At 30.9% G+C, this 27,043-nt stretch overlaps 1 protein-coding gene and 1 non-coding gene across 3 annotated transcripts in view; one reads left to right on the top strand and one right to left on the bottom strand.

Moving 5' to 3' along the window:
• The first annotated feature begins 1,742 nt into the window (after window positions 1-1,742).
• On the top strand, window positions 1,743-1,812 carry Smp_tRNA_01829_Pseudo_CGA.1.1. Its single transcript has one exon. It is a non-coding gene (tRNA).
• Window positions 1,813-12,239: 10,427 nt separating this feature from the next.
• Window positions 12,240-27,043, bottom strand: part of Smp_045360.3 (hypothetical protein) — a gene marked incomplete at both ends in the record, with an annotated part of 67,749 nt that continues 52,945 nt past the window's right edge. For both annotated transcript variants that reach the window (XM_018795671.1, XM_018795672.1), the window contains 8 exons: window positions 12,240-12,782; window positions 14,207-14,434; window positions 16,311-16,523; window positions 17,176-17,564; window positions 19,464-19,816; window positions 22,708-22,892; window positions 24,514-24,679; window positions 26,164-26,491. In XM_018795671.1, coding sequence (XP_018649961.1) covers window positions 12,240-12,782; window positions 14,207-14,434; window positions 16,311-16,523; window positions 17,176-17,564; window positions 19,464-19,816; window positions 22,708-22,892; window positions 24,514-24,679; window positions 26,164-26,491 — 2,405 coding nt within the window. The remainder of the gene's footprint in view (window positions 12,783-14,206; window positions 14,435-16,310; window positions 16,524-17,175; window positions 17,565-19,463; window positions 19,817-22,707; window positions 22,893-24,513; window positions 24,680-26,163; window positions 26,492-27,043) is intronic.

Raw genomic sequence — 27,043 nt, 5'->3', positions numbered from 1 at the left:
ACATGGCTCAGAATCGATCACAATGGTGTAGGTGTATGCACTCTTTGTCTTCTCTTAAACCATGATATTAAAATCACTTTATATATTTCTTTCTACGAACCAATTCTTTCTCCCTGTGTCATATCTATACATGAAATTTTTATAATACCATTGAAGTAGCTGCTTCTATGAATTTGGTGTTCATCTTTTTGTGCTAATTAGGTACAGCTACTTGAACCGATCCTACGTTGCAGATGACTGACTGACATACAATAATCAATGAAGTTTAGTTTGAAAGGAATTAATTAAAACACATTTAACATAACAATTAAAATTCATTAATATTTATTTGTTGAATATGATACAATTCACTTATTATTCAGGACTATACGAGATGACAATATTCAATAGTATTAAATAATCAACTAATACGAAGTACTTTATATGCTTGTGTGGTAGGTTCATCCTTCTTACCATCATTACACACCATATATCATAAGTTTTACCTAAAAAAACACTATGAAATTCAAGTAGTTTTATAAATTATAAGTGCTATTCATAGTTATTAGAACTGTTTACGGATACTAAAATGAAAGTATTATTAACACAGTAATTAGATATAAAATATAACCTAATCAATCAGTTTTGATAGGTATTATAAGTTGGGAAATGATCAACAATAGTGTCGAACACTTGTACAACTATATCAGAAAAATGAACCCATATTATAATCACCTATTCTTCATTAAGATAAAGAAAACTTGTTAAACAACTTTATTATATTACTGTTGTCAGCTATTTAAGTAGTAAAATTTATTTAGTAAAAATAAACAACCAATGTAAGATGGGTGAAATTGGAACAGGTAGTTGAAGCTAGAGTCCAGCGATAGAAAAATTGTTATTACAATACAGTGGAATATTAGGATTATATTTTTAATTCGATGGTTTAGAGATAGAAGGGTGAAAAAAATCCTTTTTTTTAATTTCCTATATTTGTTCAGTGCTTCTAGGATAAAGTAGCTAACTATATAGAGAGAACTTCTTAGTTAATAATTTCTAAGAATCCCTTAGTTTGTTCAAAACAAGATTGTGTTCTTACACGTCTTAAGAAGAGCAGAATAGAGAAAAGACTCACAAATACTTTCCAGTATCTTATACCATATAATCATATATTTTTGTAAATTGAAAAAGCAATTATTCATGCTGACGTTTTGATAGACTGATATGTCTTGAAGAAGGTATAATAGTAGTCTGTTAACAAAATTCTTCATCATACCTCATGAAGGTTTAGTGAGAGTTGGATACGTCACTGAAGATATTTATATAGAAGTTTCATAAGGTTCTAAAATATCAGGCTAAGGCTATGCAGAATTACTTTACCATTCACAAATCTTGACTAATTTTAACTTTTGTCATAGTTGGAATCATGAGTCAATTGAAGCTAGACCACCATTGAAAACCTGGAAGCACTGGACGGCCATTTGTCCTATTGCGGGACTCTTCAGCAGTGAGCATCCACGATCCCGCCTCACGACATTCGAACCCAGGACCTACCAATCTCCTCAAAAGCCCCTTCTCATAATAATATTATGCTCACCAGTGACTGATTTCAAGAGATATTTCCTGGAGTTCTAGTGGGAACCAGTGACCGGTGGAGTTCAACCATGTCTGTTGTGAGATATCAACTCACTGAAGACAATTGGTGAGTGGTTGCTCAACTTCGTAGATTGGTTGAAGTTAGACATTAACACCATCAGATGCTGGCTCAGTGATCTAGTGGTTAAGCGCTTTGGCGCGAGACCAGTAGGTCCTGGGTTCGAATCTCGCGAGTTGGGATCGTGGATGCGCACTGTTGAGGAGTCCCACAATAGGACGAAACGGCCATTCAGAGCTTCCAGGTTTTCAATGGCTGTCTAGCTTCAATCGACTCATGATTTTAACAATATAAAATTGCTAAACTCTTCACAAAACCTCTTTCTGATATTGAATTTTTGTATGATAAATTCAATAAATATTACAGGTAAGTCATGACTAATTATGAAAATGGATCGATTACACACTCGTATTGACGTAAGAGTGAAATAATCAGATATGGTGTTTTGTCGAGGTTTAATTTAAATTTGCCGTTGTTGATAAAATAAGTTATGGAATCATTCAAAAATCATATGGAATAGTTCATGGCTTCATGGAGTGAACTGATTATGGCTAGTAGTAGAATTTAAGATACATATTTTATCCTATATGAGAATCGCCATCTATATGTTGATATTTATATTGAAACCCAAACTCACTACATTCCGATTTTAAACGTCTACGCGCTATCCAGAGAGTGACTGATACTAAGTGACTATTTCATATCATTTTCAAACTCTACAGGTATACACATTCATGACCTCATAAATATTAGTACAATGAGGCATCAAATATGTATGTGCCACAATTCGTCATTCGGCTTTTATACTAGAGTAGTATCAAATTATTAAATCGCCGATCTGTTACAATTGTAAATCATATGCGCAATTGATCTATCGCTTAGAAGTGACCGATATCGTGTTTGCTTAGTTCTTTAGGTGCAGATGGAATTATATCGTTCAATTTACATTGTGAGTACTAGTCTAATTGACTCGATTTCATGTGCACCGTGCTGAGACATTCGATGATTTTAAATTGGATTCTTACTAATTGCCTCTAAAATTATGGTTCATTTCTATTTGAAAATATATTCTAACAATTTTTAGTGATAGCGTGGTAGTAAATTGTAAATATACTATTGTAAAAATTGATGTAATACTTTAACACAGTTGCATAACATATTCTCTGTTTGACTACCATTTAAACTACTACTGAAACAGCTTGATTTAGGTTACTTGAAAAAAAAACTATATTCAAACTCAAAAACAAACGTCCGAAGAAAACAGAGAACACCATCTTGTCCACAAAAGTATTTGATATAATATCTTTTTCCGAAAAAAAACAACGAAAACAATTTTTAAGCGAAGATGGATAGTAGCTAGCAGTGGAATCCACGACGCGCGTTTCGTCCTATTCGGGACTCGTTAGCTAGATGTACCTGCACCTCAGACTTGTTGATGTTCACTCTGTAACTCGAACCCAGTACCTTTCACTTCAAACGACATCACGTTATCCACTCATTTCATTTCTTAATTAAAATTTTTCATATATAAAACTATTTGTATAGAAAATAGCAAAGTGAACAGAGAGAGCGAGAGAAAGAGCGAAAGTGGCTTTTCCCCCCCTTCTTTTTTTCTTTCGTCTATTGTATTTATCATTATTATTTTTTATTCATTTCCCAATATTTTAATCTTTCCTGTTTTAGATAGAGAAAAAATGAATATTCTTTTTGCCGTCAAGAAGAGTCAGGGTACAATTCTCATGCTTTTTAAGAAAAAAACAACACCCATTTGATAGTCGTATTGACGATGATAATAATAATAATAATAATACAGGATACATAGAAAAGATTTATCATGATTGACAATATAGTTTGCATTGGAACAATTAACTAAGACAAAAATAAATAAATAAACGCCAAATTTTCTTCTAAAAAAATATTATTTATTTAAATCTAATCTAATTTATTCTATAAATTAACTTTAGATGGATAAATAGATAATTTTCTGAAAAAAAGAAAAGTAATAAACGTTTGCCTTTTTTTTCGGTTGAAAAAAGAAACCAGTTTAACCTGTTTTTTAATATTTTTTTTCGGGGGGGGGGGAAAGGAACTCTCCTCCATTTCTCTTCACTCATTTCCTCCTCCTTTTTTTTTCTTTTTCGTATGTTTAGATTCGTATATGAATATTTAGTTGGAAATAATTATCATGATTATAAAGTGTAGGTCTATTTTAATAAGCCAATAAATAATAATAATAGTAATATTAATGATAATGATGATAGACCCCTTTACTTTTATAGATTATTTGTTTGTTTACAAATAGTTTTCTTTTTTATTTATTTAAAAAAGCGAATTATTTTATTTATTTACTTAATCATTCATTCACTTTCCTAGTAGAAAAAAATAAGAAACGCAATAAAGGGAATGGTCATAGATTTTCTAATCCCCCCTCTTCTTTTTTTAATATTTAATCATTTATAAATTTGGCGTAGATTATTATTATTACACTATTAAATCAATTGGAAAGTTAACTACACCAACCCAACTATATTAAAAATACGGGTAGTTGGCCTTTTCCTCTATTATTTTATCAGTTCTCTTTCAATCATCACACAATAACTCATTCAATTTATTGTCACCCTGAGATATAATTGAATAAACTTATTATCATTAACATCTTTATCATTATTATTAATATTAATATTATCATTATACTGGAACTTAGAATAAAAATATTACTACTAATAATAATTATCACTACTGAGAGTATTATTACCATACTACTGTTTCTACTTTTCTCTTCAAATTAATGTCACGCAATTTTTCAAAGAGTAAAAAAGAATCCATTTCATGCATGAATATACATATGTGTATGTGTATGTATGTATGTATTTCTGTGTATAAGCATAAGTTTAATTACACGTGGGACTTTTCAGTTTTCTTCTCTATCTTCGTCAGTTCTAGCTATTCAAACGATTTACTCTCATCCTCTATTAGTATACTTCTAATATACATTTTTTAATTTTGATATTGTAATCACATTTTTTTATTCAATCTTTTTGATTGACAGATTGACAAATATAAAAATAAAAGACAACGAACAACATAACAAGCGAATGAATGAAGCAGAAGAATGAATAGATGTATGAATTCACTGATGGATGAATGAATGACAATTAAGCAGTATATATATATATATATATATATATATATATATATATATATATATATATATATATATGCATATGGTGTATGTTACTTATGCAGATAGATATAGCTTTGTTAGAAAATTCGTCGAGACTGAGAACTACCTAGTTAACTTTAAAAGTGTGAAAACCAAAATCTACATACTTGGAATCGATCTGACTAAAATAGTAGGAATGTTAAAAAGAAGACAAAAACTCAAATAAGCATGTAAAGTTTATAATACTAATTGATAGTAATTGGAAAAACTAATAAAAACAACGGAACATTTAAATAGCTATTCCATCCTAGTTTGAAACTTTTCAGTAATGAATAATTATGATTTTCTTTGAGAAAGAATCAGACTGATATCATTCTATAATGAAAACTATTGTTCAAATCGAATTAATCTTCACAATAATAATTGGATATAAATATTTTAATTTCTTGGTAGAATGTAACAGTTATTCAAACTACTCTTATCAGATAATCATTGTTGCACAAGTGCCTTTTTCTCAATACATAAAGTAAAACTAAAATGGATAGTGGCTAGCAGTGACTTCCAAGGACGCGCTTTTCGTCCTATTTGGGACTCGTCAGATGACTGTACCTGCATCTCAGTGTTGATGTTCACTCTGTGACTCGAACCCAGTACCGTTCGCTTCAAACACCATCGCGTTATCCACTCAGCTACTGAGTCCTGATAGCCACTTGCTTGTGCAATGAGGTGAAGTTTAAATTCACTTAGTATGTAAGTTATCATGATGCATTATTGACATGTTATATTTTGATATGTTAACATATTTTACTGAATATATTCTATTTTCATCTTAATGTGGATCGTTTTCTTTGAAAGCAATTCATCTACATAAACACAGTAAGCACATATGCCAATTAGAGACTGACCAGTTGCAGTCCTAAACATCAATGGGAAGATTCAAACAAACAATACTAAATGAACATAAAGCAAAACGTTTGAGATGTATCGTCTACTATAATTATGTCAGGAAATGTTTAGATGTCTCCAGTGATATACGTATTTTCTATCAGTATTCCAAGGTCTTTAAAAGTCTTATGGTGTATAACCGCTTCAGATCTGGCATAATTAATAAGTATAAATCATAATACACATCGTTTAATGTCCCAAAGGTTCTACTGAATCTTTACACAAAAAACAGGAATAAATGTAGATTTAAAACATTTCTTTCTTTTGTTAGTGATTCATCTTCACCGAAAACATTAACTGTGAAGAATAGCGGTTCAACAATTTCAATCGTAATGTCTTGAATTTTAAGTTATAGTACGCGTATCAGTAATACATTCTCTAAATACCTATCGTCTCATTTTAATAAGATTAGTACAGATGGGCTATCAAACAATTGTTTAATGTTTATTGGCTACTTTGCTCAAAGACCATTTAGATCAAAACTAATATTTATGTTTCATAAACTTAGTACTGAACATTAATTATGTATTTCAATTCATCCTAGGTTAATGTTTTCATTAAAAAATATCTACTACTTAAATAGTCCAAATCAGTAACATGGTTAATTTTAATAAATACAGGGTTATCAATATCTTAGTTTTGACGTTTACCGTTAGTTTCATTGAGTATGAATGATACCAAAAAGTTATAGGACTACTTAAATTCTACAATGTTTTAAAAACTAAAGGTAATAGGGATTAATCAAGTTAAGAAGGATGGTTATATCAGTAAACTTGAATATTCTCATTATTGATATTCTTAACCGAATTTTAATCTGCCTTTGTAAGGATACGCGCAACTTGTACGGATTGTCTCATTGTTGTATTTATTTTGAAATTGGCTTGGAATAGATAAAATTGAGCTAGCGGTGGAAACACTTTTCGTCCATCTTTAGAAGTCGTCAGCTAGATGCCCCAGCTAACCACCGTCAGGATAATTCAAACCCTCACTATTAATAATATAAACATTACACTCCTTGAACAAGCTAACAGGCATCTGTATTCAGTAGCTTGGTAGATAAGGTGTTGGAGATTGAAGTGAAAGGTGCTGGATTCTGGTCCCAGAGTGAATATAAAAGCCGATGAATATATATCCAATCGACGTCACCCAATTAAGACAAAACCCTTGTTCTTTATTCCACTACTAGCTAAAACTTATTTCAAGTAAAAGGGATGAGGCTGATTGTTCTATATGGACATGTTTTAGATTTTAATAAATAGCTATTTGATAATGGAAAATAATATCAAGTCTTATAGTCTTGGGCGTTGGGAAAACTTATTGTCATCAGTTGAAGCTTAGCTACTAGTCAAATTGACTTAACATATTGATCTGTCTCCGATCTTATTCTGATATTAGATGGTTAGAGACAGTCAACAGGAAAAATTAAATACACATCTCATGCTAATTGGTACTTATCACCAATATATAGCTGTCGTCTTGAGGTATCTCTTACTTCTGTGCATTTGTTAGTCACTTAAACCAGTATGGTTGCATTCCATCTCTGATCTATAGAAATCAATTGGCATTAAGTAATTCTGAAGGACACCATGATTACTCATTGAACATACAATGAAAAATTGATTTCCAGAACCAATATCTCCAACCCGATTACAATTCCAATGATATTAACTGGATAAGCAATTAACGAATTCCACAATAGGTCATATAGGTTTGCATTTAATCGAAAACACCACTTATATTAGGGTTACTGACAAGTTCGCAGTTAACAGGGTACCTAGTTTCAGTATTTTCTGTAGACTATCCACAATTTTCTGATGTGTACTGATTTGTGTATTAAATTCAAAATGCAGTTAAGAACAATAATTCCGTTGCATTATTATCACTAGAACATAGTGAACCTATATGAATTTGTGACTCAATTATTTATAATTGATGAACATGAACTATTAATTCGCCATTTTGTCATCAAGATAGAATACAAACTTATAATTTTATTTTATTTTTGCACTGATGGTAATTGTGGTGGTATTAGTTTAGTGGACGCTACTTATAAGAATGTTTGTAAGTATTGTGAAGGGACGTGGCTTTGAAGTTATAACAATTGTCAGACGGAGTAATAGTTTCAGTACATAGAAAGTACGGCGTTGGCGGAACACTTAAAGACTAGATGAAAATACAGTTCAGATGACAGAACGTACCAAAAGATACAATCGGACTATTGAAGGCTATGTAAATGCAATATGTAAATACTTTGCAACTTCTCAGTATAGGGATGTGTGGGACTTGTAGTATTTTAACAGTTGAATTCATAGGTCAATCTAAGAAATGCCACTATAAAAAACCTGGAGGCACTGGACGGCCGTTTCGTCCTAGTATGGGACTCCTCAGCAGTGCACATCCACGATCCTGCACACGGGGCTTAGACCCAGGACACTCGGTTTTGCGCACGAAGGCTTGACCTCTAGACCACTTAACATCCGGACAACTGAGCTGACATCAAACGGTGTTAATGTCTAACTTCAACTAATTCACAATATTGCGAAACCCTCATACTATGTCACAATCAACATAGATTGAACTCTATTGGTCACTTTGTTTCTCACAAACTCCAGAAGTTATATCGTGAAGCTAGTCACTAGTGAACAAATAATTACAATAACTGTGCGGGATTTGTAAAGATTATCTAATTTTCACAGTATGACTTACTGTTGACAAGTGTTTAACTAGAAACGAATGGCCCTTCAGTGGTTCTGGATTTTTGAGTGTGATTTATTAAGAGTATTTCGTGGATTAATTTTATAAAAATTCCACATCACCCACAAGTCTTCTTTACTAACAAATGATGCACAATATCAGCTTTTAGATCACTGAAGACGGTGTCAGGGAAACATAGAATTATTCCAGGTGTTCTCTGTTGCAGAAAACTTCCAATAAGTGTATTAGTGGGAGAAACAACGTTTATGCTCTAATATCAAAGTGTAGGTAATTTTTTAATGGTAATTCGAGTCAAGATTGAATCCTGAAAGTTTACAAATACACTTTGGCTACTAATCAGTAGATATACCATTCCTGTGAAATGTTTACTTAATCATTTATCGATTTCGAGGCGTTATCTTCCTAGTTCAATGAATCGTTAAACTTCTGTGGAACTACTTAAAATTCTAATTCCTTCAGTTGTAATTATATGAATTCAGCGATATGGCGCTAAGTTTGCTTGTGTGGGTGTAGACAGTCATTTTGTAAATGATTAGTAATTTGTTATTAAAGGTGTTGTGGAGGTTGTAGGATTAAAGTTGTACATCATGGTTTGACTTTGGTTAGGCACAAGATATTCATTCCATCCAAATATGAATATCTCCTCAAAAACCATTGCCTACGAATCCATCGGGTAATGAACATAAGACTTTCAGGCCTCATTGTGAATGCTTCAGATCACCGAGAGTTTTTGAACTGACCAATAATAATACCACAAGTCATACATTATTAAGTGGGCACTATTTTCCTAACACGGTCAAAAATTCATTTCAAACCTTCTTAATTGGAAAATCATACAAAAACTAGGTTAACATGAAAGTCTAGCAATGGCTTTATTTGAAAGCACTATCGACGGTGATGTTTGCAGAAGGTTCGAATCGCTAACACTTAGTTGAAAACATAATATGAACCAAAAGTAAAGGTATTTCCTGCTATTTAAATGAGTTAGTTAAAATATATTGATAGACTGTTACTTCTTTCAATGCATTCATTACACTTTTAATTTTTAATACAACGCTGTATAATTCAGACAAATTTTTTATCCTTCTAGTGAGTTGGCCTTTAGTCTGACCTATAAATTTCCTGTCCTAAGTCAATGCGATATTTTAGGTCTCCAAAAATGTTTATAAACTATGTATATACTCTTTCCTTATGGAATGGAGTGAAAGTGAAGTATTTTCAGAGGTGGTCTAAGTCTTTCTTCTGTTTTCGTTTTATGCGGACGACCAACCAGGGTTTATGCAGTCACCAGTAATGAGATATAGACAATAAATAGTAACAGCAGTTAAGATTTACAATGCTACAGTGATTGATGACATAGGTACCAAGGCTCTCTGTGATGCACATTTCCTTAATTGTATTCTGTCATATAAATACTTGAAATTATGTTAGTTAGTATCTATTTTACAGGTTACGGTACCTGAGCTTTTGGGAGAATATATTCAGATATTCAAACTGTTTATGTTTGGTTTTTACATAAGATATAAAATATGTTTTCGAAATTATCTCATCATGAACATCAAATTGAGTATTAGCCGTTTGCCTACTAGTGAGTAGCTTAAAACATATTGTATAATTTGTAGTAATTAAGTTACTCGATACAGAAATAAACATAACATAACAGAGAAAATGTCCCAACGTACTTTGGAGTATGAAATAACATGACAAATGTGTAGAATCTTAGCTAGTTTCAAGGATATTCGATTGAGAAGACGCCTTCAGTGAATACTAAGGAAAAACCAATCATGAAAAATTTTATCAACACAAAAGATGTAGAAAAACTGTTGGATTTTGACTAGTGTGACATAAAGATCAACACAATATTCTTTCCTACAGAAATCAGACATTGATAAAGCTTTTATATCATTTACAATGGAGTTGTTTCTTTTCTTTTGTAATTAGTAAAATTCATAGAACACTCTTGATATCGAGAATTGAAAATTCCCAACCCAAATGTTTGAATACAAACCAACAATATTTTGAAGTTGCATTCATATTCTAACCTTATTAGTCGTTCGATATGAATCATTCTATTTTATATGCTGACTATTCATAAAGTCATTATTATATTTGGTAATCTTTAAATAATTATATAGTAACTAATTCATGTTTTGTGGGATTTTTATATCTGAGTCCACTGTACACGTCATAGATAAGAAGTAAGTCACCTAATTACCAACTAATCATATATGTATATTCTCATATTAAATTAGAATTAAAGGAAATAATTTCAACCATGACGGCGACAACCAAATGGTTGGTTTATGATTTAATCACTTGAATATTTTAATGAAAACTTTTGCATTTTATCCTAGAATGAAGATAAACGGTTTAGGTGAATATATTGTCAGTGTAGTGAAAAACACACATAAAACACACAAGTAGTATACATGGATAAATATTTATCTAATTTAAGTAGTTGAATGATTTTGTAGTTATTATGATAACAGTAAATTCCTGGTTTCGGTTCATCATACTTTGGTAATGAATCAACACAGTGTAGAAAAAAGTTAATCCGTGATGTAAACTATTTCTCTATACTAAAACAAATTTTTCAGACGATTTAAATCTAGAAAGAAATAGAAAATTTTTAAAATATGTTTAAACAAATAATTCTGTTACTTTAAAGAATAATATGTAACTAAAATACTAGAAAAAAACTTCACTTATTCTAAATAATGATAAATAGTGCTTTAAGATAGATTATCATTTGTTATTCTTTCTATCAAAATTCTTGAATCATATTCTATATAGTCTATATACTTTTAACTTGATCTGAAGCCTTTCCACCAACATTGTCCATTTCAAACCTAAGGCAAAGGGTTGGGGGTGGGGGTTAACAATTGTATCCGCTCAAGAAAAAAAAAAGAACCTGACTGAAAAAAAACACGCTCATGAGTACTTTTTTAAAATAGAATCTTAGTGAAAATATCAAACAAGAGATTGATTTGGTAAAAAAAAAACTTGGTTTAATTTTTCTAAAATAATATTCATGAACTACATAACATGTTCTCCGTCTTTATATGTATGTGGTTACTGTAATGAAAATCAAGGAAAAAAATGTATCATAATAAGTAGATAGTGAGGGTATATTTTGAAATAAAATCGCTAAATAATTTTTATTCATATCATAAGCATAAAATAAGATGATGTTACATTTATAAAATGAAAGAGGCCATGGAAATATATATATTTATATCCAGTAATAGTTGAAATTAAATCCCACTATTAACCAGTTTAATTAATCTATAAATGTTGAACTGAACAAGGTTTATTGTATATTTAAATATTTGCATCAATGAAATGGCATTAAAAATTTATAATATTTAAGAATGTGACTAGGTAAATAAGATAGGAAATGAAATATAATAGAAGAAATAAAAAAGAAGCCTAATATAGAGAAAAGAATGAAACAATAACTATTTATCAGCATACATAGGGTATTAGTGTATAAAGTTGCATAACTACTAGAAGGGGGGTTAATATTTTTTGAATAGTAAGTTAGTAACAATAAAGTATAATATTTATATGAATGTATTTTTGTATGTTTGCATGGATGTACGAAGAAATGATATCTAGTATTTGTCAATATGCACGTATAAAACCAGTGTATACTTTTATACAATGTATTTGTATAAGTAACTGTGTAGACAATACAGATATACTATGATGAAAATTGAGAATACACATTCAACTGACGAATATGTAATTTCTTGAAAAGAAAATTGTTTTTTTGTTTTTTTTTTACACTTGAACAGTTTGATTCATATTTTTATTCTGATTTAAATGACCTGTTTGATTAAATAATTCGGTGGATTTTGATTCACGATTATGATTATTATGAATTTTTTCATGCCAATTTGTATCTATCTCATTATCAATCCATTCATAACGATCTGATTTTATTGGAGAATTATTTGGAGAAAAAGATTTTAAGATTTCCATCTTTTGTTGATCAGTATGTGGTTTTATAATAGAAGTTTTAGTAGAATTATTTTTTAACATTTGTCCAGTAATCCAATATTTAGGATTGTGAATATGATCTACACTACCTAATTCATCGTCATATTCATAATTTTCATCTTCAAACTCTTCAAGATCAGCTAATCTTGGTGTTTGATTAGGGAGGGAATACATGGAACCAGATAATTCATCACATGGTGTATTATTAAATGGATTAACCCGTTGTGTTGTCAATGGTGGGGAATAAATACAGTGATTTCGTGTAGGTGTTGAATGCACTGAATAATCTATTCCATGCATAGAATTCATTTTCATACTCATCAACTTTTTGAAAGAAAAAGAAAGAAAAAATAACGGCATGAGTGGAATGGATTATTACAATTTACTAGACTATTGAATGTAATAACAATGAAATAAACTAAAATCTACTCAAACTATGAGATGAAAGATGATTGCTCAGTGAGTAATTAGTGCGAAATTAATTATTATGTATAAATCTAAGTTGTTTGTGACGATTTATTCAATATTGAGAATGAAATGAAACTTTTCGAAAACCGTGATCTTGAATGATATCGATATGGCCTTGAGATTTTTATGCTCCTTGTCATTTGATGAATAGGTAGTCAGTATAAATCAAGGATAGTACGCCAGGAAAATAAAGAAACTTGAAGTTGCTTAATAATTTCACAAACCATATGGATTTTTTATAAGGTTTATTAACATTCTTTCTATCTTAATACTGAAATTTTTCATCATAGGAAGTCACTCATCTGTATGTATGTAAGTTTCTTTCTTAATATTTTATAAGGCTATAAATAATTTGAAGGATAGTCCCATAATAGCTTCACATTATTTTGTAGTTAATTCAAAGGATTTATAAATTGGACGAAATGAGTTCATGGGATAACAATTAACGAAACTCATGTACTGTATTAGTAATCTATTTTCATAGTTGTACTCCATTGAAACGCCTAACATTCAGTGAATCAGTAATAAATTGGTTTATCTGACCGTTTATTATGAATAAAAAGTAATTAAAACAAAAACTCATTGATTTACTTATTGTATACAATATTGAACATAAATAGTACATAGGATTTATCATTATTTTTGTCCACATATTATGCAATTCCCACTGTATATGGTGGTTAAATTAAAAATTTACTTTTTATATGTAAACTTTCTGTGTACTATATAAAGTATCTTCTTTACAAATAATTTTATATTAAGACTGGTAACTGGCATTGCTCTTTGAATTGTATGCAACGTATCTAAGGTTGCCTTGCTAACGCCATAGAGTTATCCGCTAAGCTACAAAGTCCAGATAGCCCTCAAGTTTTGATGACAGAGACGATTTCTAGACAACCCACCTAGTTTACATATACGGCAATAGATAAATATCAAGTTTAGTCCTGAATTAAAAAAACAGGAAGTTACAAACCACTAGCTATACCTCACAATGATTTCCTCAATGTCCTAACTTCACATTCTTTTGTAAGTCTGTCGAAAAACGTGTTGGTTTGGCGTGAATAAGAGTGAATTAAGCAAATATTCAGTAGGTCTTATATGCATAAATGTTTCCTGAAGCAGGGGCACTATCACTCAGAATAGATTTGTAAAAATATAATAATAATAATCAATACTGATTATAAATGTCTTGTATTTTTTCCGTACAAAATTCCACAAATTCTTTCTCTATCACATAATTAATCATCAATATCTGCTATAAACATAGTTCATAAACTAACCTGTAAATCATTTACGGGATTAGTTGTAAGTCTAAGAGTTGGATCTGTTTTTAAATTAGAACCGCCAAAATCAGCAGGTTGCGATGCAAATCTTCTACGACGTGTTGGTTTCTTATGATGTTGCGGTTTATTTTTTCGTATATACCAAATAGATGTACCAATTAATAACCCTAATATGACAGCAGAAACTGATAAACCAATAACTAAACCAGTATAATTGTACTGAGGCTAAAGTTTTGTCATGGAGATAAAAATAAAATAAAATTTAATTAGTAGAGTATGGTAAAACAGAGGTATATATTTATACACTACTATTTTAAACTATTTCACTAGTTTAAAGTTTTGATTGTTCTTGTTTTTAGGGTCCATTGTCAATTCATCTTGTAATTAGTGAAGACAACCGATTAAATAAGTTAAAATCACGAACTATGTCTATTGACATGGGTGATAAAATTGAGACCCCCAGATAAAATTGAATGTATTATTGAAAACGCATTTGTGGTCTATTATTTCAAACAAAAGAATTCTTTAAGGTATAGAACTTCATAAGCGATTCTTGGTGGGGCCAACAATTAACTTTTAAAAAGCAAAACTTATGTTGTGAAATCAAATTCAAAGAGCTTTTGGCATACAAGCAAGCTTACAGTGAAATATTTCATTGTGAAATAATACTTCAAGCGTGAATGTCAGCTGACTTCACAACTAGTCAATCATTTATAAATTCGGGACAAATATGTATCTGAAAAGGTTTCCGCAGTTCATATCAGAGGCGAGCAGGAGAGACAGATATAAAGAATTAGGGAGATTATCTTGAGTGTCTGAATTTAAAAAAATCTATACCTCTTGAAATAACCTAGAAAAGTTGTTGAATATTTTATGGGTTGACGCTATGTTTTGCTTTGATAATTCCTATCCTTCATTCTTATATTAGCCAGTATGTTAAATTCTATCAAACATTACGCTCAGTAATTAAATCAGGCTATGTGGTGGTGTTTTACAGCTATGTATAACCAGACTGAGTAAGTTAATGAAGAAAGATAAATAAAAGTTGAAGGAATTGGAAAGTTTATCTTAATTATCTTCTGAAAAGTGATTCATTAAACTAATCTAATTTTTCAGTTGAAATCACGAGTCGATTTATGTTGGACCACTATTGAAAACCTGGAAGTACTGGATGGCAGTTTTGTCCCAGTGTGGGACTGTGATGATTCAGTAGCCTAACTAAAAATTTGATAATGATAACTATGTTGAGCATACTGTTATGTTTTAACTTTTAAATAGAAAATCAGTTTCTCAGTACTGTTGAATAAGCGTTACAGATGAATTTTAGTGAATCAAAAGCTTTTATTTGCCAATGTTATTCGATTATCTGTAAAGATTTAACTCATAAATGTTGCTGAAAAAGCTTTAAGACTTATTATATTTAAACATACGATTCACAGCAAATGATCGCATACATTATTAATTCTTTCTTCACTAGTGGACTGATTCTAGTGTGTAAGAATAATGGCCACAATTGGAAGTAACACGGGAATCTAGTAACGGAATTATAATGAAACTTACCAGACTACTTATCAACAAACTGAAAATGCTGTTCTAATGATTACAATTAGCAATCCAAAGGGTTTTTGAACAGTTTAAAACATGATTTCTTTAAAACTAAAAGCATCATTAGCCACTTTTAAAGAACCAACTGGTGACAGTCAGTAATCATTAGAAACTTATGATTTTCGTCTAGTTGTTTAACGATTGACTGATGAGAAAAAAAGCAAGTCAAACAATAACTTTATAAGCATAAGATTCAATGTAAAATCCCTCCTACTGAGACAGATACAACAACTAGTTAATGAAGTTAAATAAATTTGCATTTTTTGGATATTCTCTTAAAAACATGAGATTCATTGAAATGATCAAAATGTGAGAATTTCTTTAAAAACAAATACAGACGTGTAAAATAAGGCGAATAAATTAATGTATGATATAATAGAGAATATATGTAGCTTAGGATGAGGATATTGAAAGTATTATAATAGCTGAAATAAACTATTCGTCTCAGAGACTACAACTTCAACAAACAAATATATAAGATTGTAAATAATCTTACCTTTTTATCTATAGTTCCATATTCATAATCAATTGGATTAATAAGGCGTAGACGATTTAACGATTTGTCACCAGATTCAATACGTTCTTGATCGGATAGTACATAATGTACTGCATCAGGATTTGGATGAGATGATAAAGATTGATTTGAAATAAATGCACCTACTTCATTGATAAGTGATGCTGTTTCTGATCCTTTACCTTGAATAACAATCTAAATAGAAATGAAGTAATTTTAGAAAAAATTCCGGTACAGTTAACTCTAAGTTCCTTTTCATCTACTTCATACAAGATACTTGATTAAATAATAGTAAATAATTTTGTTGAAAATATTTCCGAAAAAAATGAGTTTTAGTATCTGGATTTTGTTCAGAATGATTTGATTGTTCATTTTATAGTACTTCCATCCGTCCTTTAAACCTGAGATTACAGTTTATCAATGGTTTGAATAATTTTTTTCCGGTTAGCGTTTTTTTAGCGAGTTGGTTTTCTACGGGATGGGGTTGCTAACCCCATGCCCAAATCTCCTCCTTTATCCGGGCTTGGGACCGGCAGTAGCCTCCGTAAGAGCTACAGCAAAAGAGGAAGACCAAAGAACATATTACGCCGAGAAACAGAGACAGACATGAAAAGAATGAACAACAATTGGATAGAACTAGAAAGGAAGGCGCAGGACACAGTGGGTTGGAGAATGCTGGTTGGCGGCCTATGCTCCATTGGGAGTAACAGGCGTAAGTAAGTACAGTTAATCAATGGAATTTAATTAGTATTAAGGACAAAAATATATAACACTGATTACAATTAACTGACTGATGAGTGTAAAAATACTAATCATATTGACCGACTAATATTAATTCTCAACATACTTTGACAACAAATTCAGGTGTTGTTTGCTTTCCACTGTCTAAACTACACATTAGGCCAATATTAGCCATATAAATTATTTCTGTATTTGTATCCATTAGTTGCATTGAACGAATATTTTTTGGTGGCCAAAATCGAAATTTCTGTAATAGATTGGCATATATTAAAGCAGGTTTACGTCCTCTCAATTGTATCCCAGTGCGATCTGCTAGACCGATTAATTGACTTGATTGAGTTTCGTCTACAGGCCAGTCAATACGTGCACCATATTCTTCATATAATTTTGGTCTTATATTTAAACTGATTGGATTACCAGTTGAGATAAGCCATACAAAACAATCATCCAGTGGTACGCCTGCAGCAACTTGGGAAGAACTTGATGAATCAGAAACTGAAAAATAAATATAAACATCGAAACAAAGGGTAAACATAAATTCAAACTTTAAGCATTTTGAAAACAGTCAGTAATTAAAATTAATTGCTTAGTTTAGTGATTTGCGGAGTACAGTTTAATTTGAAGATATTTTTACTTATGGATTGGTTTCATGTGATGAAACGTTGAGATGCAAAGAGCTCTAGAAAATTAATTCTTTGCATTTTGAAACTCTTCATCAGTGGACTTCAGCAATCACTCGAGAGATCAAACTCAAGACCTGGAGGTCTCGGGGCCAACATTGGAAAAATAATTCAGTGATTTACATTTCTAAATTCGACCGATCTGTGACCCCCCAATTTTATCGATGAGTTACTGCTCAACACGAAGTTTAATTGACAATGAAAGCCTCAACGTCCTATTAAAGACAATCGATGTGTACACGACTGTTTCCAGGACTGTTCATAAGTCATGTTTAATGAGGTTACTGTGAATGTGATAGTAAACTAAACTTCCATCGTTTGTTACGTTTGTCCGCATTGCTAAATAAACAGTTCTAGTTATAAGAAATATTTTTTCTTTTGTTATGTCCTAGTGAGTAGAAAATTGTATTTCTAACGTTTTGTGACTTAATGCAAGCCATTTCTGTAGAGTAAGTAAATAACTGAATTAAATTACCACGAATTGAAATAGTACAAAAGAAACAATACAGAATATTTTTATTACAATCAAAATCATAATAGGTCCGAATATGTCAGTGTCAAGTTATTATTGGTCAAGGTGAATTTGTATGACCTGTCACTATTAATTTGTGCGTCAGAAGGTGAGTATGAAAAATGTATGCATTTGTAGTGTGAAGTAATGTGGTTGCAACTGAGTGTGTGTGTAGATTGTATGGGAAATAGACAAGGTAAAATATGGAATAGTTTGTCAACGTCTATACGAAAAAGAGTTGTTCACTCAATGCTTACTTTTAAGCATATATTTTTCAACCTTAAGAAGTGATTTTAAAAAATCTAGGTCACAGTAATCACATGAAGCTGTGAATCATTTTTTCGAAATGTTTGGATGTGCTTTTAACATATCAGTGTATTACAATAGGGTTGAAAAGAAATCAGATTAGATACTCAGTTGCTCCACTTTCTCTTAATTATTAAGTGTCATATCGTTTAAGATCTTTGTCAATGTTCGCTTCGATTCAATGAAAACATTCTAATATAGTGAACGACGAGCTGGTGAGGAAAACCGATCAATTGTTTAAGGTAAAATGAAACCGTAGCTATATAAAATATGAAAAGTATACATTAAATACATTATTTGCACATCTCCATTCATTTGTCCTTTACATACTTCATGATTCTTCCAATTCTGTTATTATTGCAGTTACTCTCACCTTCCCTTCTTGTTCTTTTCAATTCAGTCTTCTGCTGGCAGGCATTCCACTTCCGATTGCTGCTGTGCACTACTTATATCTGTAAGAATGAGTAGCATACGCCACACCAATAGTCAGTCTTACATTTACTTTACATTTTCTAATAAATAACAACGGAACTATCTGATTACAGCAATTTGACGTCCCCATAAAATTTTATATCAATTAAGTGAAAATTAAATCAAACACAGAAATTAGTCGAATGGAATTATAAAGTATAAAATGTTCCTTTTAAAGAAGAGATTAACAACTTCCTTTTGTAATATGTAACAAAATTCTATAGAGTGAAAATGTAAAACATTCACCTAACAAACTCCTACAAGGATATAGAAGAAATGATAGACAAATAATGAATGAGAGAAGTGATAAACGCTGTTCCGTCAAGCTCTTTAGTACAACCACATACATTATAGTAGACTGTCATTTTGCTTAAATTAGTGATATTTTGTATTAGTCTGAAGAAAAATAGTGCGCTATTAAATTACCTTGTTCTGTTGGAAGTCCAAAACGAAGGTCTGAAAATAGAGGGATTCCAGGTGGATTAATAGGTGGCTCAGTGGTTACAATGTCTGACCCAAGAATTATTAACGATGGAGGCTGAAGTGGTCTGGAGTTTTTATCATAATTGGCTCTTGTTCCCACTATAGCTTGAGATAGGCCTGGACGATCAAGAACATGCATATTAGCAGGAACCCATAAAGAAGTATCCTTGGTTGATTGAGAGATCTGATCGGATAAGTCATGGTGAGATGTTCTCAAGATGTCTGTAACCGTCATAGGCAGAACATTTAACCTGATCTCCGCAGTTGGTATGACAAATGACTGGTCTCCTGAGCATCTGATTTAGTTAATAGTGAAATAAAAAACAAAAATTTTCAAGTAGTTACGTCACGAAAGATATATTTGCGTCCCCAATCGGGTATTTGCATTGTTTCAATGATTTTGTGTGCAAGCTCATAGAAAGACTAACTAATGACGTAATGTGACCATAATATGAGAAGCACGTAAGTAATGTTCTTGACATTTCAAAGCATATGTATAAAACAATCTTAGTTGGTACCATATAAATTAATTACGAAATAATTTACTTGAGGGAAAAGGAATGTATTTTAATTAAAATTGTTTCGTCTAGGATCTATGTCAGGTAAGATAGTTTTCTTTTCAGACTGTAATTTCAAACTGAGTAATGACTCAATAAACATCTTCTTATCAGTCTTAAGCAATGCAACCATTAAGCAAGTTACATTTTATACAGATCTTTATATGGTGTAGGCTAGTTAAGATTAGTTTTTGATTTGCGCAGGAAAAACTGTTAGTTGCGGTCGTAATCTTGATTGATTCTTCAATATGGAATAGTCTCATCATGCTACTGTAAATCTTATATTATGCACATGTAAAAAGTTACTTGAAGTTGTCTAAAAAGAATATAAATCCAAAGTAACAAGTAAAAACCTACAGCAAATGTCCGTTGTCATTTTCTGTTAATTTTATCGCAAAACTGATTTAAGAGATGAGAAAAAAGTCAGCTTATTGCTAGAAGACGAATTGCATTCTTAACAAATTTTTATCAAATTAATTTTGATAACATTAAAGAAAAATTATTCAACTATAGTGATTTTTAGTACGGGGTTGTAAAGATTGTTGAATATCATTGAAATCATGGACTGATCAATGTTAGAGCACCATTGAAAATCTGGAAGTATATCATATAAAAGTCTAACGGATTAACATACTTATTTTCCATGCATCTTTCAACATAACGAAAAATTTCTAAAACAAATTAAATGGTGTAATAAGAAGACGAAGATTATCAGGACTATGTGATATATATTAGCGCGACGCATTTCGAACAATCTGACCACACATATACTTGTTAAGAACATTTATATATAAAAACAAAAGGTCAAGTAGATTGGAAATGGGGGGTAAAAGGAGACAAGGATAATAATAATAATGTGAAAACAATTTGACACCTATTCACTCTGGATAATAAGCTAATATTACCAGGGTAGGTTTAAGGTGAGAACGAACTGTTTTTGAATACATATAGTTCTGATAATCTTCGTCTTCTTATTACACTATCGAAATTTATCAAAGGGACTAATTGCTTTAAATTAAATGGCATTTATTTAACAGTGTTTAAAAAACCGATTAGTCATATTACATCCTGGTACAGAGCATTAGAGTACTGTTCATCTCAGTTGACCTGTATAACAATAGGATATTCAGAATGTTCCATGATGAAAATAAGCGTGATATTGTTTAATAACAAGTGTTACAAGTGTTAAATCCATCTTTACATACTTTTAACTAAAAATTAACATCATCTTATTAATTAAAGCTTAAAAAATGACAAGTTCAAATAAAACAAACAACATATACTACTCACTTTAGATCAGATCTAATTACATTACATATGTACATTTATATTAGGTATAATTTGAATGCAAATAATCTTGACAAAAACTCCTACAATTTAATACACATCTAATGTTACACTACATTGGCGGCCTGTTTAAACATCTGGGCTACCTAATCCTGTCATCTAGATATTTCAACAAGTTATCTAATTTCGTTTGTTTTAATACATTATTATGGCTATTAATCGCACAACCTATTCAGGTGCGTTTCTGAAAAGTGTAAAACCTTTCGCTGTACAGGTTATAGAAGACCTAATCAGAGATGATCGTGGTTGCTGGCAATATGCAGCGAGAAGAATGTACATTATTCAGATGTCGATTGACTGGGCTGCTAACCTCTAACTGGCGATCACTCAGTATTTATCGTCAGGAAGGACAAAGAAGTAAGAAACGGAAACTTGTTGAAGTACTTTGTGCTGAGAATTCTATATTGTACCAAAAATATAATATTGAATAAAGCTAATAATAATAATAATTGAATAAAGTCAAAAACTTACTAATTAAAGTGTCATGATGTAATAATTAAAATATAATTTAGTCATTCATTAATTACAACTACATTTTAAACAATATTATAACATTGAACATCACTTCGATGCACTCGATAGATCGAATATAATAATATTTGTCATTAGTAAATAAGTTTACTTGTAGACAATATAAAATCAGGTAAGCAAATTTATGCGTCACTTATTACAGTACATGATCCATGTTTAATTTCATGACTGAAAGAACTAATGAAAAGGTTATTGAAGGAGAAAATAATTCATAGAAGCTTGAAAGGTTAAAAAAGTCGTATAAACTACGTCATTGAAGTGGGGTATAGGTTTAAGTTAACTACCAATTAATTAGGTAAATCAAATTACAATCTTGTTTGAATATGACTGTTGAATGTCTCATGATGGATTACTGACTTCTTCAAACTAAAGAAATCGTGCATTTATTTGCACTTTCTTATCGAAATGTTCTCCCCGTAGATAACCATCAACATCCACATGGGAAATCGTATACTTTCACATTTAAGCGATATTTGATTTGAGTAGAACAAGCTGTTAATACTTGAAGCTAACAGAACAAATTTATGCGGTTTTTTACAGTTTTGATCAATTCATTCCACATAAGCATAAAATATTTAGAATACTTTAAGAATGCAATGCACTGATTTAACCTTTCTCAAAGAGATCATTTCCAGAACTCAGTGATTTGTCATAAGTTACTTTAAACAACTACATAGAATTTGTAAAGAGTTTTATTCATCCAAAACTTATTTGGTCAACAACTTTAAACAAGAAAAATAAAGTTTAGCTACCTATATGATGTTAATAATCTCAATAGACGAGCTTGTGCCACATTTGGTAGATAATTCACACTGACTCCTGGTTGAGGTCTAGCATAAGAAATTGAAGTTAATACATCAGTCAAATGCATTGTGTTTTGTCCGCTCACGGTAATTACATCATTCTCTAAATGTATGTCAATATCTGGACATAATACCTATAAAAAGTGATTTGTAGAAAAATATAATTTTATAACAATGTAATAAGAAGAGTAAAACAATTAATAAGCAGAGATGAATGGTGGTTAGCAGTGGAATCCAGGACGTGTGTTTTGTCCTACCTTGGGACTAGTCATCTGGATGTACCTGTATGTGACTTAAGGTAACATCGAGGTAATCCACACAGGATGTACATATGCTAATAAGAGACTGACTAATTTCAGTCCTTCAAATCAATAGGAAGATTCAAACAACCAATACGAAAATGAATTAAAACAATTGATAGTTTTGAAAATTTATTGTTAAATCATACGAACTTAGTTGTCTATCAGTAAATTTAATATAGAATTAAGATTGTAACACCATTTGAACTGGAAAATAAACCCTTGCATTAATTGACTCCTTACTGAGTCACAACACATTATATAATAAAACAGCTCCTGGTCTTATTTAAATGCTCAAATATTGTTGTCACCTAGCTAGGTGAATAAATGATAAGTAAATGTTTTTATTTTCTCAAAAATAGTGTTTAACCAAGTATTTTCGTTTAATTTTATTAACTTTCTCTTATTAATGCTTCGACGTGGTATGATATTCATATTGATGTACATGTTTGACTGAATAACTGACTGATAATTTTACATAAAGTTAGCACTAATCGATTGCTTTTATTTCATGTAGATTCGATTCATGATATTAAGTTGTGTAGTGTAAAAAAGTACATTTATTAAAGCATTATCTAATTATTAAAGCATTATCTACATATCTTGATTTAAGTAGCAAATTAAATTCAAGTGACGAGTCGATGAACACTAGGGGGTTGTACACTACATTGAATTACTGCTCTGTCTGGTGATCTTTTTTCGGAATTGCTCTAGTCGATATGGTAGTAAGTATTACTATTATTATTCATTGTTTATTTACTGAGTCACAACACTGAATAAATGTAATTTTTCTATTCGAATCACCCAATAGCAAGTCACTAATTCTATCTGGACTACTTACAATAAGTTAACCAGTTAACGTAAATAGTTTTATTGGTTTTTGTCCGTTTTGTATTGTGCTACTGTCATATAACGTTTTGAAGTAATTTAAGACTGATACGTTAAAGGTTTACTTTTCCCGATTTCGTAAAATTAAATTACAAAGTTCAAATTATCAAACTTGATTATGTTTCATAATACAATTCATAAACATAAGCGCCGAAAAATCAGAATAAGAAGTTATCAGTGTTGAGGCTTGTTGAGTTGTAGTATTGCACTATCAGATGTCCAGTAAATGGTATTAAGGTCAATATCTCGTTCGGAGACCTAAATATCCTAGGTTCGATCCCTGATGGTGATGTTGTGCATACCTACTGCTAAAGAGTTTAACACAATATTGAAACAACTGTCCATGATTGCCCGACTTCCAGTGATTGTTTAAGGTTGATCCATGTTGTAAACTGTAAGAAACTTATCTAATAAATTTTCTCTTTTCTAAAATGAAAAAAAATTATGTTAGAACGAATTTAAGCTTTCATTATGCTGCAAATATTGAAACATTTACAATCAGTAAATTGGTTGTAGACTAAATGAAGCATAATAATTGAAAACTAAGTAAAATTGAATTAAAAGTTACCTCCATAACATTTGGAATGAGTAAAGCTTCACCACATTGACTAATACATCTTAACGTATTTGGGGATTCAATTTTTTCACGTAATAATGTGAAACCAGTCAAATCACCACGTAAATGTTGTCTTGTTAAATGTGTCCGAGGATCATAACATGCACCAATCGTAAGTCTAAAAAATTAAGGAAAATAAATAATATTTAGTAAAGTGAAATAATAATCGCGATAGTACCCACGTTTTCTTACTTACAGTTCTTACAGTTCTGTATATCAACAAAAAGGAATAACAAACCATTACTGAAACACTGTTGTTGTTGTAGTTATCGTTCTGTTCAATGTTGACTTCACATAACAGAGTAATTGATATCATTTTTAAAACGACTACAAACTAATGAGGATTCGTCGATTACTTGTATGCTATTCTTGATTTTTATTTATTTATCATTTCATATGGATTAGTTCATGAAGGAAATCATTGCCAAATGACAAAACTTGTTGGTAAGTGTAATTTACACATATTAGGAATTATATTAGTCTACCGTCAACATCGCAGTAACTCTTACAGTAGGATGTAGTTTTAAATTATTTTTTTTAGAAGTAGTAAGTAATGTAACAAGACTCAAGAGATATTAAGGTAAGTAATAACAAACTCTCATTGACCCAATTATTTGTGGAATGTACTGAGATATATAAAAATGATGCAAAAATGTGTTTAGTAAGATGTTGTAAATTCATACAAAGTTGTGATTTTAACGTATATTTCAAATCTAAAAAAGACAACTTAATTTGCAATTTTCAGTCCCATTTATCGCTATCATATTCTCATCTGTTGACAAGAAATCGTCAAACATATAAACAGGATCACAAATGCCGACTTCAACATATTTTAATATGAAAAAATAGAGTCATTTAATAATAGATTACTGATAGGTTACTAACAGGTTACTTCTGCAAACAAATTATATTTTCTTTAACCGAGAAAAACTGAGTAACCTCATGTAAATATAAAAAAGAAACGAAAATCAGTTACCTAGTAAAGTTAAACGTGGTTTCTGAGATAAAGGGTGGTCGCTTTGTTAAATCTACGGTGATTTTGGCTTGAGCAAGTGAATTTATTTATATTACTATTTATTGGTAGGTCTTCAAAATATCAAGTTACTAAATCAGTTATTTTAAAACTATATTTCAATGTATGCTACCAAAATATTATTGAAGAAACAACCAGAATAATTAATAGTTGATCTTTGGATTTACAATAGGGAACTGACCACTTTTGAGTTACTGAAACCATTTTACTGTTAATTCATACATATTGATTGTACAAGTCACTGTTTATCCGGACTCAGTAGCTAAGTGGATAATGTGATAGGGTTTGAAGGGATTCGAGTCCCGGAGTGGATATCAACTTCGGAATGTAGTTACACCCAGCCTGTGAGTTCAAAATAGGACGAAATGTATGTCTGCTAGCCACCATCCATGTCTGCTCATGACACTTTGCTTTTAGCTTCTGAAGTCTGAAGTTATTCTCGTTTACTTATTTAATAAAAATTTGACTTCATTCTTTTCCCTGTGTTTTTAATATTTGTTATAAATTAACACGATGAACGGTTGAAAAAAATTTTAATTTGTTGGACTTAGATTTTATTTAAAACATACCTCGGTTTTCCTTGATAGCTGAAAGGATTTGAAGAGGTTTGTAATGATTCATAAACAGTAGGCATAGCCTTAATATCTAAATCTTGTCCATCTATTAAAATGGTAATCGGATCGTTGCTTATTGCAGATGATGAAGATGAACTGAATGTGATTGCATAATGATGCCATATTCCATCATCATGACCGGTAGTTTGAGAACAAATCTCTTCTGGTAACGGATCGAATACAAAAAGTGTAGATTTTTTCGGTTCGTTACTTGTGGACGACATAATCCTTACTACAAATCGACATCCATGTAAATTTATCGATAAATATCTCCATTCTGATTCTTTAACATGAAAATAAACATAGTTTAAATTGACTCAGTTTATGATATATGCGTGAACTATTCTATCAACTCAACATCAAGTGCAAAAGTAAAATAAACCAGCAGATACAGTTATCATTTAGAATTATACAGAGAGAATAACATTTTTCAATCAAGGAAAACCTGGAAGCACTGGGCGAGAGATCCCTACTAGAGTGGATTATTAAATGATATTCCATTTGTAAATGTTCAATTTATAACGCCTTATGATATTAAACAAGTAATCTATGTTACCTAAATTACAATATAATTAAAAACCGTAACTCACTTAGTATTGTTTGTTTGAATCTTCCCATTGGTGTTTAGGGCTGCAAATGGTCAGTCTCAAATTAGCATATGTGCATACTGTGCGTATTGCCTCGATAAAACCTTATTTCACAAGCATTATAAGCAAAGATGGTGTCAGTAAGTCTCGTGGCAATTCAAGAATACAGTTAAAGGACGAAACGGAATACTCTGAAGAATGGCTTACGCGAACATTAATTGATTACGGATAGATTGATGAATTGCATG

The sequence above is a fragment of the Schistosoma mansoni genome, chromosome 2 (genome assembly GCF_000237925.1).
Source record: "Schistosoma mansoni strain Puerto Rico chromosome 2, complete genome".
NCBI classification, from domain to species: Eukaryota; Metazoa; Platyhelminthes; class Trematoda; order Strigeidida; family Schistosomatidae; genus Schistosoma; species Schistosoma mansoni.
This window is presented reverse-complemented; position numbering and strand designations above follow the sequence as displayed.